Genomic DNA, 16,579 nt, shown 5'->3' with positions numbered 1-16,579 from the left:
GTTGGGGGACAAGTTCAACCTAATTATGAAGGAAACAAACCCGTCAATTAGGGCTTGCAATGCTCTGGGTGTTCAAGTTCTAGTGAACAAGTAAACAAATCAATTCAAAACAGCAATATAATGTATATGGCTACAAACCTATTTAATTTAAAGTAGAATTCTTAGACATTATAAGTATTGGAATGGATGTATGATTGGCATGGTATAAGGACACATAAGAGTCTGAGGACATAGGAACATAGGGATTAGTCGTCAATAAGGTTAATCGAAAGAAAGGAGCATGGAGGATTATAAATATAGATATATAGATATGCATATTGATACAGTTGGATGTGGTGTATGGTTAAATATTGAAAGTTACCGACACATCCAAGCTTAAAGTGAATTTATGATTAGCATGGGTCATAACACCTTAATGTAATTAATTTTTAAACTTAGAACCTCACTTAAAAAACACAAAGGGGTCGATTCCGATTCTGGAAAAAAAACGTCCATACGATTCGTATCCGAAGCCCTCTCCGTACGAATCGTAAACATGCCATACGACCCGACGAGTACGATCCGGACTGGGGTATGAGGACGCGATTCGTACGGTCCACGTCAGGTAAGGGCGATTCGTACAGAAAAGCACACAATCACATACACACCGTACGGTCCCTACACCCCATGATCGCAGGGGTATGGTGCGTACCCCTGCGATCATGGGGTGTACGCACCGTACCCCGCGATCGCAGGGTGTACGCACCGTACACCCAGCGAACATGGGGTACGGTGCGTACACCCCATGATCGCAGGGGTACGGTGCGTACACCCCATGTTGCGGGGTACGGTGCATACACCCCATGATCGCAGGGGTATGCACCGTACCCCTGCGACCATGGGGTGTACACACCGTACCCGGGGGGGGGGCGTTCCGTACCTGTTTCGAGGCGAACTCTGCTTTTCCGGATGTTTTCGGCTCCCGTAGAAAAAGCGTTGTACGGTGCGTACCCGACACAGTTCGTACTTACTGGGTCGGAAAAACTAGCCGCGAACCGTACGGATGTCGCGTACAGCGGGTTCCGAGGGATATTCGTATGGTGATTAGATTTGTACGGTCTCTGTACGATTCGTACGGAGTCCAGCTTCTGGTACGAATCGTACTTCGTCGTATGTATGGGGGACGTTGCAGGGTACGATTCGTACGGGAAAAACATTCCGTATGGCTATACAGAGCAGTTTTTCCCGAATCAGAATCGACCCCAAAGTGTAGTTATCATCTATATAAATAAAAACGAATGTATGTCTGTCTGTCTGTCTGTTTGTCCTTTATGCATTACTACACCATTCATCCGATCGCCATGAAACTTTGGGAAGTTGTTGAGTACACTCCCACAAAGGTTTCTGGCATAAAATTTTTTTAAATATCGGCCCCCCAGGGCCACCTATCATTAGGCCCGGACTGGCCGTTGCGGGCACCGGGCAATCCCCCAGTGCGCCGCAATGGTGAGGGTCGGTTTTGGGCCCCTGGGAGCCGTTTTTGTTGCAGGGCTGTTTATGCAGCATAGCTGCAAAATCGGCCCTGCAACAAAATTGGCCGAAACCGGCCCGGCAAACAGCTCAGACCTCCCCCCAGGGGGGCCGGCCGAGCACTTTCCCGGGGCCGGTTTTGGTTCCCAGTCCGGCCCTGTCTATCATTCTTCTCCGAAACATCAATACACCACGACTTTGCAACGGTACAAGACTTTCGGTGAAAAAGATGATTAACAATGTCATCGAAGCTACTATTTTGAATGGGAAATTCAAGGGGGAAGATGTACTGTTGCCACGTATTCCAATGATCCCAACAGAGATGCCATTTGAATTTAAACGTTTACAGTTTCCGGTGCGACTCGCTTCTGCAATGACCATCAACAAAGCATAAGGAAAATCGCTGCAAGTGTGTGGACTAGATTTGGAGAATCTGTGCTTCTCACATTGACAACTGTATGTGGCCAGCTCACGTGTCGGAAAACCTTCTGATTTATTTGTGTATGCACCAGACGGAAAACCAAAAAATATCGTGTAGCCGCAAGCTTTCGAATAAATAAATAGAATTAAAACAACACTTTGAAATGTTTTCCATATTAAAATGAATAAGTTTCAATAAAAATGACACAATGTAAATTGATTGTTATCATAACAAGTTTCCTTGAATTTCCTTTCTTCTGAGATCGCAGCATGCGCGATGGGTAAGCTAGTTATGAATAAAAACAAAAGGACACTGAAATTTGCAAATTATATTTAGCTCCATATTCCATAACACACAAACAGCCATACATGCCACAACTCGCATACCGTGGAACTCTTGGTGGGTCGGTGTTAGGACAGATTGAAGGCCAGAAACTTTAGGGAATGGCAACCTGCGCTGGGTTAGTTACAGGGCAGGCTGTGCCCATGCTCTGTGCCTAACTCCTGCTGCACACATTTGCTGAAAAAACCCAGCAGTAAAAGCTTAGTTAATGTTTTGGCACAAACATACAGAACCTGAATGAAATAACGGTCCAGATGATTCTAAAATTTGCTCAGAGCAGAACTCATTTCTTGAAAACTACTGAATAGATCCCACCCAACCTGTCAAAGGCACTTTCTTGGACAATGTTCTATTTTTCAAGTTTGGTGTAATTGTTTCTGTGCGGAGGAGCAAAGAGTCCTGCGGGACATAAAATGGGAAATGTCACTTTTGGTATCCTCATTTTGTTTGTTCCCTATTGGTGGAATTTACTTTGAAGGGCACAGAGTGGATACAATGTTTTTTTAATTTTAAAGTTTCTTGGTAGATTAATTGAAAAGTGACAAAAGTACTAGCAAAACTAAATGCCTTTTAAATGGAAATGCTGATTTAACCATAACTTACATTTCTTACTGTGTAATGTAGACAGATTCATAGATAGATAGATAGATAGATAGATAGATAGATAGATAGATAGATAGATAGATAGATAGATAGATAGATAGATAGATAGATACATAGATACATAGATAGATAGATAGAGTACACAAAGTAAAATTAAATAAGAATATGTGAATGAGAGATTACAATTCATAAGTTACTGTGAAAGATGTTTTGTAAAATTAACTGCTTTCACAGTCAGAACTATTCAACTAGTCTCTTCAACCATAAATTTAAGAAGGCAAATCATTTTAATGTTTTCAGTTCTCAATAGCTTTATTAAGTGCCATTGTACGGACAGCTCATTCTCAGCAATCAATCCACAACAGAGCAAATGTCTGGTTTGATCAATTTTCGTTCACATTTTTTAACATGTGTTCTAGTGTGTATATTTATCCGGTATCCCAAAGAAGCTAGCGTGGGTCGCGAGCAGATTTTTTTGTGGGGCGCCAAAGTCCAGGCATTAAATAAATATGTCTTTAAATTCTTTGTTCATCCTGTCACGTTTGCTGCACTTCAAAAAGAGGCCAAATATCAGGCTATGTCTTCTGCTTATTTTTTAACCCAGAGACTGATGTTTACGAACTTCTCTCACTTTGCAGTTAGAGAAAGAAAAATAAAGTGATCTATGTGACAACGCTGGTGGGGTACAACAAGTGTAAAAGCAAAGCTTGAGGGTGTAATTTTTTTCTTAACACACCCAAAAATGTAAATACCTGTAAATGAACTGTACACATTCAGCAGATAGGAAGGCAAAATGAAGCAAGAGGAGCTGGTCTAACGGAAATGGCGGTCGACCTTAAATCTAGGAAGCTAGATTCGAGTTTCGGCAAGGACATGCAACATCCTGTGATTCTGGGCAAATCACTTAATCTCCCGTGCCTAATGAAAATGAATTTGTCTTCATGTAGCGCAACTGGTGCTCGTGTAAAGCGCTCTGATACTCGATACCGTCGGGTCAAGTTTGCGCTATATAAAAATCTGTTAAAAAAAAAGAAGCATGTAGGAGATTAGGATCTGCTTACTATGGTTACCCCCACTTTTTGCTGGTGTTTCACTGTTTTTCGACTTTGGTCTGGCTGGGACCCTGCTATCCAGGGCCCCAGCCTAGCTGCTTCCTCTCTAAATTGATTGCATGTACTTTAGGTACACTCCAGATTAGTTACTGGGTTACCCTTGTGAGTCCCTGGTATATGGTACCTTAGGTACCAAGGGCATAGGTACCCCAGAGGCCTACAAGGGGCTGAAGCATGTATTATGCCACCCCTGGAAAGCCATCCAAAATGGCACCACAGGTCTGCTACAGCAGCCTGTGTAAGGTGGTGCTTGCACCCCTTACTAAGATATAAGCTACCTATATCTACCTTAAATGACAGACACCTATAAAACTATAAGTCACTCCTTTGGCAGGCCTTGACAATCCTGAAGGCATAGTGCTTGGTTTTGTGTGAGAGGGTGCCCAAGCATGAGCTGAGCCCCTCTGCAGCTTTCGGAATCACTTCTCTGTAGCTGTTCTGTGATATAGCCAGACCATATACTCTTAAGTGCATTATAACCTTGCGGTAAGTGCTAACTTTGGAATGGCTGCATCAAAATATATCATGTTTGGTGTCAAACACTTTGGAATCCTACCCCCCAAGGACCCCCCCCCCCCCTGGCGGCAGGGGTAGAATTCCACCCTTCTAGTGGGAGAAGACATGTACACACTTACCTGACCGGTAATAGTTTAAAAGAGCCCCAGCATCATAAAATGGATACTGCAGCCATAGACAATAGGATTCCTGTCACAGGGAGGTGTAACCACCTCCCCAGGCAGGCTTTAGTGTACTGGTGCTGGGTGGGAGCATTCAGTGAATGCTTTTCAGACAGTGTTGGAGGCACACTTGGTGTTCCTGTGCATACCCCAGTTCAAATCGGTTGCAGAGGCACTCAACCCTTGCTTTGGCACGAACCTGGACAAAGGGGGAGGGTGTAACCACACCTACCCTCGGTCCTTCCATAGGTGGGGCCCTAGAGTAAGTCCAACCCCTAAACTTAGTGTAAGCATAGGAACCCAGGGGCCGATTCACAGAACTAACTTAAGACAAAATCCTAAACTTACTACTTTTGGTATTCACAGAAGTTAGGATTTTGTCTTAAGTTTGTCTTAAGACAGACTTAAGACAGACTTAAGACAGACTTAAGTTAGGATTTTGTCTTAAGTCTGTCTTAAGACAAACTTAAGACAAAATCCTAACTTCTGTGAATACCAAAAGTAGTAAGTTTAGGATTTTGTCTTAAGTTAGTTCTGTGAATCGGGCCCCCAGTCCTTAGGACTTTAGATTACCCTGGACGAAACTCTGCAACATATATCCTGGAACTTCAACATTCTATTTCGACTAGAAGATGGAGGGATCTCCCTTGGGGTCAAGGAGTGACTCCCCTGTTCAAACAGGTACCAACAAAGAATCTTGCTGGTCTGCACTTCCAAGGCGCCTGCCGGAAACCGATGGTTTGACGACACAGGACATGGACTTCCAGATATCTCTGCAGCCGACACAAGATCCTAGCAAAGCTGAGACCTGTAGCCATCACAAGGGACATGGGACCGGAACTCCTGAACACCCTGCACATTGGCAAGTGCATCTACTTCCCGAGCTTTCCCGAAGTTGTGTATTGGGCTCCTTGTAGTCCAAGCCCTGTGAACCATCTGCACCGAAGATCGTGGGCCTACACTCCACGAGTGTTCCGTGGGCCCGTTTCTAGCATTTCTGCTCGAGGCCCCTTTGCGATCCCTGGTCCGTCAAATGGTGGGTCCCCAGGAAGGGAACTCCTTTGTTTCTTGGGCTTCTCTGGTTGCTCCAGATGTGCCCTGACTCCCCTCCAAAGGGCGAGTCCCTCAAACCTTGCTGGTCTGCTCCGAAGCCAATCTTTGCATTCTGGGTGGGTTGCTGTTGCCAAGGCTTGTTGGGTTCCATCCGGATACCGACACCGCAGCAATTGAAATCCGATGTGGGTCAGGTCAAATCCAGCTCCTGGTTGTCATAGACGCCTCCTGGTCCTCATGGCTGAAGAGTCAAGCTTCACCTTCTGCACCTGAAATCACCCAACATCGGTGGGCATCTCCTTAATGCCCCCCTGGTCACTGGCAAGTGACCCAGACTCTGTCCCCTCTGCTTTCAGGTTCTTCAGATCTCCGATCCACCCTTGGATCCATCCGGACACTTTTCACCTGGTCGTCCGCAGCACTTCTTTGCAGCTCGCCATAGGAAACAACGACGAAACCCGACATGAAAAGACACCTATGCACCCGGCTTCCCTGGGTGAGGTAACACAAGTACTTCGGCGCTCCCGTGGGTCTTGACTCTCAAACTGTCTAATTCTCAAGGGGTTTGCTCCTAGTCCACTTCTAAGTGTCCCTAATCTTTAAAATTCTAATCGCAACTTTCTCAATAGAAGTCAATTGTGATTCTCGGCTGTGGTTAGACAGTGTATGCGTCCCCCGTGGGTCTCCTGCGTCCCTACCTTGGGTGGTTCCTGGTTGCCCCAGCGGTTCTACAGGCCCTAGGCCTTGTCTCTATGTCCCTCGTGGTTCTTATACCACTTTCTTAGTATATGGTTTGTGACGCCCCTAGGGCTAAACGAATACTGTGCTAATTTACTGTGTGCTAAATAAGTTTACTGTGTGTACTTCTACCTCTAGTCTCATTAAGAGACTAGAGGGATGTGTTTAGATTAAATACATATGTTTTATATATATATATATACCTGGTGTGGTTCTCCTTTCATTTGGTCATTCACAAGATTATAGACTGGTAAAACAGGCTGCTTTCCATTTCTCCAAGACCTAGCCTGAAGGCTGCTCTCCACAGCTACCACTAGGATAGCTTTCTATATAGGTTGTCTTTAAACCTACCATCAATAAGGGTCGTTTGGATTGGTGAAAGGTGCCCACTAGAAAAGTGGACAGCATATGCCAGGGCAACTTCTCACAAAGCACATTTGTTTGTAATTCTGGCATCACCACAATCAAATCTGCTTTCCGCTGTCGAATTTGAGCAAATATGAAAGTTGGAAAAGTACACTATATGTCTGAGGACAGTCATGAAAAAAGGGATCCACCGTAGATGAAAGGAGATCTACCCTCCACATTTCAAAGGGAAGATAAGAGGCAAAGAAATCTTGGAAGAGTTCCCACTTCAAACAGATTTTCCTGAATAGGAAAGGATGCAGGTGCTACTCACTGAACTCTTGAAGATGTCTTGAATACCAGCCTACTATGATCTATATATTGCCCAGAGTGTACTCTGCCTCAACTGAGATTTTTCATTGGAAACAAAACTTCCTAATCCCCTTTTCCAACTCTGCATGTCGCTTGAATTGTATTCAACCTAAATGATTGTTGTTTTATACTGCCATTAGATTGTCAATCCTCAATGAGCCTATACAAATTGGCAAAGGAACCTGCAATCATCTCTGAAAAATGTATGTTCAGAGAAGACTCTTGATTTGACCATGAGCCTCTAGTAGAGAACGGACCAAACTTGACCCAGTCCGTTAATGCTGCATCCGATTCTAACGATAGATCTGGCATGGAAGCATAGACAGCCTTTTTTCTGAGACCGTAGAGCAGTGCTTCCTGAATGTTTTAGAACTACATCCCACATGATTAACTTTATTTTTCTATTTCCGACTGCAGTGGTGGATGGCAGGGAATGGGGGTGGAGGGGCAGGGCTGTGAAGGGGAAACAAAATATAAAAATAAAAACCACTTACCTTCTCACGAACGCTGTCTTTCCTCCGTCACGCCTCCATTGTTGCTTCCCTTTCTGATTAGTCCCGGAAGCAGGAAGCACACAGGCTCCCCTAAGACAATCCCAGTGCTGCAGTGCAGCACTGTGATTGGTTTGAGCACCGTACATTTTCTCCACCCAGGCTGTGTATTACAGCCCAGTGGAGAACATGCTAAGTGCACATGACTGTTTGGAGAGCCCAAGACCGTAGGCCAGACCATCATGCGCACTTATTGTGCACAAACCACTCCTCCTCCCTTTGCTTTGACACCAGCCCGCCCCTCCCTAACTGAGCCCAATAGCTAGGGGGAAAAAAATGATAAAAATTATGTTATTATCATTTTATTTTTCCTGCTCTGAGAGCAGTGGAGCGATGCTCCTCCGCCCTAGCGGAGGAGCCGGGCCTGCCTTACTGCAAAGTGAGAGGAGTTTACAAACACCAATCCCATATTAAAAAATAGGTAGCAATTTTTCAGAAAAAACAGCCTGACATTCGACCTCTGTCTTTGAAGGGCAGCAAATGTGACAAAGTAAATACAGAATTTAAAAGACATTGTTTTTGATTGCTTAGACTTTCGTGAACCACCGAAATTTGGATCGTGACTACTAGGGTAATCTATCAGTTTTGCAAATGTCAAGTTTTCGGCTTTACACTGCTTGATAATGAAGAGGAGCTGGAAAACTTGGTGAATTTAGAAGGCCAAAATACCTGATATCTGTGAAGCCAACGATATGAGGGGAATCAGTGTTATGTACATCATTGACTTTATCTCACTCAGATATGTTCATATTATGAACTGTGGTAACTGAAGTATAGACTTTTGCGAGTCTATCAGAATACTTAAAAAGTCAGGATTTTTGTTTGTTGAGTAAATGAAATTGGACTTCTCTCAGTTTATTACAAAGCCCAAACTTTGTAATAAATGAGTGGTAATTGAAAGATCTTGGTGAAGAGAGAACTGGTTTTGTGATATGAACATAATGTTGTCTAGGTAAATTATTAGTCTTAACCCTTGAGCTCTCCAAAAAACCCAAACTACTGGTTTCATTAGTTTTGTAAAGCAGTAAGATGCTGATCCGAGGCCAAAAGGGACACAACTCATGTAATAAACCTGATTGTCCCATTGAAACTGCAGGTACTTTCTAAAATCTTTGTGAATCATAACCATCTGAAATGTATCTTGGAGGTCTAAACAATCCATCGAATCTCCCTGTAAAAAAGAATCTCTGATAAGGAGAATAGTTTCCGTCCAGAAATGATGGTACACTACAGAGCCTCAGAATTGTTTCAGGTTTATCACAGGTCGCATGTTTGTTCTTTTCTGAACCAGAAAGATATTGCTGAGAAAACCCGAGAGGAAAAGAAAAGTTTGCTGAATCTCATATTTTAGGATTAGAGAATCTACTTCTCAAAAGACCTAATTGAGAGTTGGAGAGTTTAATGAAGGAAATTTAGCAAAGGCTCTGAATGAAGTTATATAATATAAAACTTGTCTGTGGCTAAAATCCAATGATCTAAGTTTAGTTATTGTTAGCCTGGAAAACAAGTTGCCAAACACACTCTATTAGCAGGGGGCGCTCTGCATCCCCTGTGTCTAAAGCCTCTGTTCCTTCTTTTGTGAAAACAATTGAGGTCTAAATTCCCTGTTTGAAAAAGCAGAACCTCTGGAGTTGGCATTAGAGTTGACACAAAGGGGCCGATTCCGATCCGGGTGGGAAGGGCACCGAACGTAATCCGGCCGGAAAAACTACGAGCCGTATGCGTGTTTTCCGCCCGACTCATACAGCTGTACGAGCGAGCAAGTACGATGCGAGCTACGTGAAATTCACCAACCAAGTCTTTTCCGGGTCCATACCGCTCTGTACGTCTCGGCCGCAGCTAACCGTGGCATGCAATGGATGCGATTTACGACCGAGCCAGTACGATGCATGCGTCGGACAGCCGGTACGAGCCGGAGTGTCTGACTCGCAAAACTTCTGGGAAGTTGCCTTTGGGGGTTCGCGTCAGACCCCCTGTCACCCGCAGCCCTACGTCTCGGACACTGGGGGAGACCCAAGGGTCTCCCCAACACAGGCATGTACGGTGCGGTTGGCACCGAAGCATACCCACTGTAGGGGGGCTCTTGTGTGAGACGTACCCATTCAGTCACTGGGAGCCCATGTACGCATCGTACGACCGGCTCCCATTGACTTCTATGGGAGTGAGACCGAACCGCATACGACTGCATCGTACCCGCTCGTTCGTACTGCAGGACTCTGGCTCGGTCGGAAAACACTACGGATCTGGCTCCGTCGGAGAGCTTTCTGACCCGGATCGGAATCGGCCCCAAAGTGACTAATGCCTCAGTCGGCCCTCCCAAAAACACGGTGGCTGAAAACTATCTTGAGCAAAAACTGAGCTTTAGCCAAAGATGCAAATGTTGTCACCATTCTTTTTGTCTGAGGTCTTTCCTCGGTGGCCCCAACGCTCTTTATATATAGCCAATGATTATGAGGAGGCCTTGCCAACGTGCATATACAATTGCAGCTTTGGTGTTGCCTAAAAGGTATATTGCCCTTTGAGTCCAATTTGACAAGTCATCAGGATATATTGAATCACCTTCTAATCGTGCCTCTTCAGTGATGTCCAAAATCCTTGGTAGAGGGCCTGTTACTTTTAACAGCTTATCTTGACAATTAGACCAAGCCAAATCAGTCCTTTATTAGAGTCTTTGCCAAACTGAGAAAAAACCAACAATAAACTGGTGTAGTCGTTATATTACCCAGAGCGAGTATGGCAATCCAAAGCAACTCTAAGACTATTTGATATATACTGACCCAGAGGATCATCAGGGACCCATTCTAGCGAATGTGCATGATGAATAGCTGTGGGGTTAAACATGGGAGATTTCAGTTTTTTTCTGGACTACCAAACCAATAAGAGTCTATTGAAAACAATGTATTAATGTCATTATTATGAACAGTGTCTTGGGGGCCCATTAGGATGGCGGGCGGATCGCCCCGCCAGGCTATCGGTAGCCACCGACGGCCTGGCAGGGGCGATCCGACCGCCATCCCACCCGGAATGACCCCCTCTTCTATATAAGTATGGCTGGGGGGTCCATGGCGGACGGAAAGAACGTCCGCCGCTTTTACGTCCCGGTCGCCTTGCGACGGGGGCTGAAAAGGGTTGTATATGGTGGCGGTGTCTATCAGACACTGCCAGCCATATTACAATGGGCGTCTGTCAATGCCTTTCTGTGGCAGCAATGCCGTCATGGAAAGGCATGCGGAGACTCCCTGCGGGGGCCCGTTGTGGGCCCCCAGGGACTCCGGGGGGTGTGGGGGTGCACATGGGGGTACCTATGGTACCCCCCTGCATTTCAAAGTACAACGTGGCAGGCACCACGCGGTGCCTGTCACGCTTTGCTTTGAAATGCACAACATGCATTTTTACGATTGCGGCGGGAGGTGCTTTCAGCACCGCCCGCCGCAATGGTAAAAATACTGGATGCGTCCGCCACTGTGGCGTGCGCATTCTAATTCCCCCCACGGGACCCCCGCCCTTATGGCGGGCGGTCCCTTCCCACATCAGTATGGCGGGCGGAAAAGTCCGCCCGTCATCCTAATAGGCCCCTAGGTTACCAAACCAAAATCTTTTAACTCATCAAGTACAATTGATGACTGGATATTCTGCAATTGGTCAATTCACCTCACAGTTTAAGGTCTTAAGGGATTATACCTTCAGTCACATACGAAAAGCTATTGCCACCCACATTCTTAGAAAACTGAAAAAACTTTTCATTTTGTCTGCTAAGAGACACTCCAGCCATAATAATAGAAAACTCTTGAATAGATCTCTTGGAGCCCGAAGATGAGAGATTTAGTTAGTTTTTTGCAACAGCGGTAGATTAGATCCTCCTGGTGTACACCATTTGCGGGCAAAAGCAGAAGGTTGTTCAAACATTTGAGGGACTTTCAAATTTTTGGCTATTCTCCTGGAAGCTATAAAAGTTTGAGGATTATTCTACATTCATATAGGAGTAAAGCAATAATATTCTAAACATATAAAGTTATATATATTTAATGTATGTAATGGAGCTGGTTCAATATCACTTAAGAGCAGACACAATCAATGAAGAGGCAGGCCAAAAGGGAGAATCGTCTCACAGAATAGTTTGAAAATCAAACTGGAAAGAGTTAACTGTGGAAAGCTGTGAGTGAGGGAAGATGTGGAAAGCAGGGAGGAAAACTAAGAAGGAGGGAAAGAAAATTCAAGCGGGCCCTTCCACAGGCATGAATGGAAGAGGAGCTATGTGCCAGTTACAGAAATGCACTGACTGCTGTAGAAACCAGTGTGTTGGTGAATACCTACATTAAAGAGAGGATGCAGAAGGAGAACCAAAGAATGGAGGCAAAATGGGGAGCTATACTCTTGAGACAGGTGACCAAATGAAATGGCTTCGCCAATCCAAACAAGGATGTTGGGCACGTAGAGCAGCGGCGTGGGGGCCACACTGAGAACACAGGAGGAGAGAAACAACACTGTGTGCAATATATTGTATACCACAATTGAAATATACTATTATAATCAATCAAAATATGCTCAAGATAAATTTTAAATATGAAGGAGCATAAAAAGAGAAGCAAGAAAAGTGGACATGTTGCTCTTAGCCAATGATAGGATAGGCTCAGTTGGGTGCTGATTTTGTTTTCAAGCCTGTTGGGAACTGTAGACTTCTTTCTTTTTAATTCTTGACTGCTATTAAATAAAGCAAGAAAGGTTTGGGGGAAAATATGGGCATTTATTCTTGACATAAAATCCAGAGCCACAATTTTCTCCAGTAGGACTTTGAAAGTTGTCAGTGCACTGGCTTTGTTGACCTTGGTGAGCCCCGTTCTAGACTGTTGAGCTACATTTGAGAGGCACAGCAACCTTATCCAATGATATTCATATTTCAGAAGGACAGCAAAAAGATCACAGTCTGTTAATCAATAGAATCATTAGTTTACAACTTGACGCAATATGCTTTCTTTCTTTTACAGCATGTTGGGTTTTGCAAAGGTGAATCCCTTACCCCTACATCACCTTCTGAGTTTGATCTGTTTGTCTCCTGTAAGATCTATGCTCCCAAGGTAAGTTGTGTATGTTGAGGATATTTGACATCAGTAGCCAGGTTAGAATGCATGGGGCTGAATTCTGTGAGTTAAATCAGTTCTTCTTTAGCTTTGCATGGCTTTCTTGTTGCATCAAACTAAGTACCTAGTACAATGGGTGAAATGGGAATTTGAGAGGCGAACAAATTGCACCATGATGTTGTAGGGCCTGTCCCTTGCAATCACCATGTCTTAGGGTCCTAATATTAAGGTGGTCATTGTGATGCATCCTTCATGAACCAATACTTTTGTGGTGTGATGCATAATCACAATTACATTGATTTTAGTGTTCTGTGGGGGAATTAAATAAAATGAATAAAACAAGGATTTATAGAGTGTAATAGCAAAGTAGCAAGGTAACCCAATGTAAGGTATCCCCAAATTCACACATCAACGACATGCTCCTTGCAGTATGTTGTTTTAATGTGGCAGTTCATTGACTTAATGCTAACCCTCATTAAACTGAACCATACTCTTCTTTGTCACATTCTTTACAGGATGTGTCTGAGCCACATTCACAACCAGGAAAACACACTATCCCTTTCAATTTAATTGAAATCAAACCCCTTCGCTTTTCATTGTGGACATAATAACTGCCTTTTTACCTGAGAGTCGTGTTGGTAATAACCATGCACTATCACAATGGTCGAAAACAGCGACTGCGAGGGAGATGGCGAGGGAGGGAACCAAGTACTGTGAGGAAGAAGAGGGGATCAATGTAAATAGGAATATGGATAATTAATTAAATCATATTTTGATCATCCCAGTTGGTAAATAATCAACACTCTCACAAGTTTTTAACTTCGACATAGTACCTTTACTTATCATTAAACATCAAAGTTGAGAGCGTTTTCTGCAGATAGCACACAGAGGAAGCAGGTAAGTAGCTTGGTCAGTAAGATTGGGGGAGGGGGTGAGCTTCAAATTTCCCAACAATCATGCTGGCATATCATGGTAAAATACATTATTTGAGAAGCAGAGCATGAGGGTCTTTTGGGGCAATTGGAAGGGACAGCAGTGCTGATTGTTAGGGTTACTTAAAAGACAATATATTGTTAAATAACCAACAGTTTTAAGAACTGCAAACAAGAGGGGGGAAAGAGAGAGAGAGAGAGAGAGAGAGAGAGAGAGAGAGAGAGAGAGAGTGTATGTTTTTTAGTTTGTGTGCCTGCAAAAATCCCAGGTCAAATCAGACAATGACCTCACCATACCCGACTGGAAGCATCTGTACCCAACGATTTACTAGAGAATTCATTTATCAAGGTGGACCCGATGCAGAAAATCAAAAAATCATCAATGTATGGCTGATAGAAGACATTCATATTATTTATTTGATTTTTATGGTGATTTTCAAACTAAAAATGTAATCCCACTAAGAACTGCACAGATTCCTAGAACCACCATACAATAAAATCTTTATTTTGTATAACATGCTTTTTACCTGTTTTTTCGTAGCCCGATCCTCATCATCGGCACCGTGGATGTGGGCGTAGATCTCAAAGGCATGGTCACAGACATGGCCATAAGCATGGACCAGGCCATAAGCATGATCATCATCATCCTCATGGGCACAACCATACCCATTCAGAAGACAGAAACCATCAGGAGGAACGTCCAGCCAACAGTCATGGACGCAAAGATGGGAAAAGGCCTAGTGAACCTCATGGGCATGGGCATAGACTTGGAAAAAGGAACAGCGAAAAGCATGGAAGAGGACATGGAAAAGGGCACGGAAAAGGGTATGGGCAAGAGCATGGGCGTGGTCCTCCCAATGGTGGTCACAAACATCACGGCAGCTCATCAGAAGAACATACTGGACCAAAGCCAATGCCTCCCACACCTGCAGGGCCTGTTGGGTCAGTGCAGCTCATTTATATGGAGAATGAGTCAGATGTTTTTCCTGTTCCAACTATTCCCGACCCCTCTCCCAGTGCTCCCACTGGTTCTCCTGCAGGTCCAGATCAATTTAAGGATCCAGAGCCTCAGCCTTTCCCTTTGGTCCCTTCAAATTCATCAGGATGCCCAGCAGAGCCCAAGCATCAGATATCCCACATTGCATCCTTATTGCCACTGCCTAAGTAAAAGTCAAATGAAATAATGCAGCATGAATAAATGCAGTTCTAATTAACAAGACTGGACCACAATATCTAACTTTTTGATATATAGAGTGCGGATGTTTTAATTAGCCGCTTGTGTTTCATGAGCTCTTTCTATTTCCTCTTGAATGCAAATTTCCAGGCCTGCAATGCTGCTGCAAAACCTTGCAAGAGACAGCAGGGACTAGATAACCCATCACTGGTATTTATATAATGGTTAGAGGAGTACTTTCTAATATTTTGTCTAACCTACTTTATCTGGAATATCACTCATTCGTTTGCTTCCTCCCTATATCACTAAAATAACATTAAAATGATTAGTTAATGCATGTTTCGTCTATGAACCTCACCTTTTCAAAACTGTGGTTGACATCATATAAGGGGCGCCCAACTTTTACGCCCCTCATTTTACATTATTCCTTCAAAGGAATGAAGCAACGCCATTCACCACTTGTCCAATTCCTCTTGACTAGAACTTTCCCAAGACACATATAGAACTTTCCCAAGACATACTATTGATATTTTAACCAAACTAACTCAGACAGTTCATTAGGGGTGCTTCTTCCCACATGTTCACATTTTATGCCTTTGCTTGAGTGGGAGGGAGCATGTACTATGCAAAATACTCCTGTCAAGCTACTATTAGAAAATTGGCAAGCATATTTTAGACGTATGTCACACAAATGTAGTTCTATATGGTATATATGTAGATCTTTACCTACACTATGTAGAACTGTGAACAGAAGAGAATAGAGAAACCAGCACCACCTAAAGAACATAACACAAATATTACTCCTGGAAGCATGAAAATAGAGACCTTTTCTCCTTGTATTGAGAGATGTTTTGGAACTTAACATTACCTACATGTGTTTTGTTTGTCAATGTGTGATGTGCGTTTAGGAGATGCAATTCGTTATGATGTGTCTTTCATTGTGGGAAGATTCGTTTTAAAAGTGGGATGGGCAATCTGTTTTTGAAATTCACTTTTTATAATGTGATTTGTATGGGTGTCTGCAATATTTATAATTGAACGATTAATTTTGACATTATTTTTTATGTTTTTTATATACATATGTATGTCTGTAATTATTACATTTTTTATTGTTTTAATATCTAACAATACAAATAAATTAAACATTTAAACTAGGGGTGGGTGGACCTCGCGGAGTTTCACTCTGCAAAACTGCTGAATTACATAAAAACACCTCAAATTCCACAGAATTCCGCCAGTGGGCAGAATTCGGAATGTTGCACTGCTCGCACAGATTTGTAGCTCTGGGAGCATGTTCCACGCTGTAAAATCAGCACAAACGGCACCACACGGTAGGCCAGAGGTTGCTGCTTCTTTCTGCAGCTTGAGCAGACTTTTGACCAGAGCCGCACCTTTCTCAATGCTAATGGTAGCTACCTGCAACAACTGCCCATGTTGAGAAATCTTGGTGGGAGCCGTTCTAGCGCTCAAAAATCATGCTAGCGCTCCAAATTCTCGCTTGCCAACTTAATGTTGTGGAGCCATGTGCAAGAAAAAACTCTGCTGCAAAGCGGTTGCCGGAATTTTGCCGTAACTCCGTACGTAGGCAAAACCTCTGCGTACTCCGCCGGCTGAGTGGAATCTTTCACCCATCCCTAATTTGAAAATGTTATTTAAAAAAAATGTAAAGTTA

The 16,579-nt window shown here is 43.6% G+C and overlaps 1 protein-coding gene across 2 annotated transcripts in view; it reads left to right on the top strand.

Annotated features, from left to right (window-relative positions):
- Positions 1-14,950, top strand: part of LOC144791812 (fetuin-B-like) — a 183,331-nt gene extending 168,381 nt beyond the window's left edge. For both annotated transcript variants that reach the window (XM_078666593.1, XM_078666595.1), the window contains 2 exons: positions 12,709-12,798; positions 14,275-14,950. In XM_078666593.1, the coding sequence (XP_078522719.1) occupies positions 12,709-12,798; positions 14,275-14,901 (717 nt within the window). In that variant the 3' untranslated portion in view covers positions 14,902-14,950. The remainder of the gene's footprint in view (positions 1-12,708; positions 12,799-14,274) is intronic.
- Positions 14,951-16,579: the final 1,629 nt, after the last annotated feature.

This window comes from Lissotriton helveticus, chromosome 11 (genome assembly GCF_964261635.1).
Source record: "Lissotriton helveticus chromosome 11, aLisHel1.1, whole genome shotgun sequence".
In the NCBI taxonomy this organism is placed as follows: domain Eukaryota; kingdom Metazoa; phylum Chordata; class Amphibia; order Caudata; family Salamandridae; genus Lissotriton; species Lissotriton helveticus.
The sequence above is the reverse complement of the archived record's forward strand: the minus strand, read 5'-3'. Positions and strand labels throughout refer to the sequence as shown.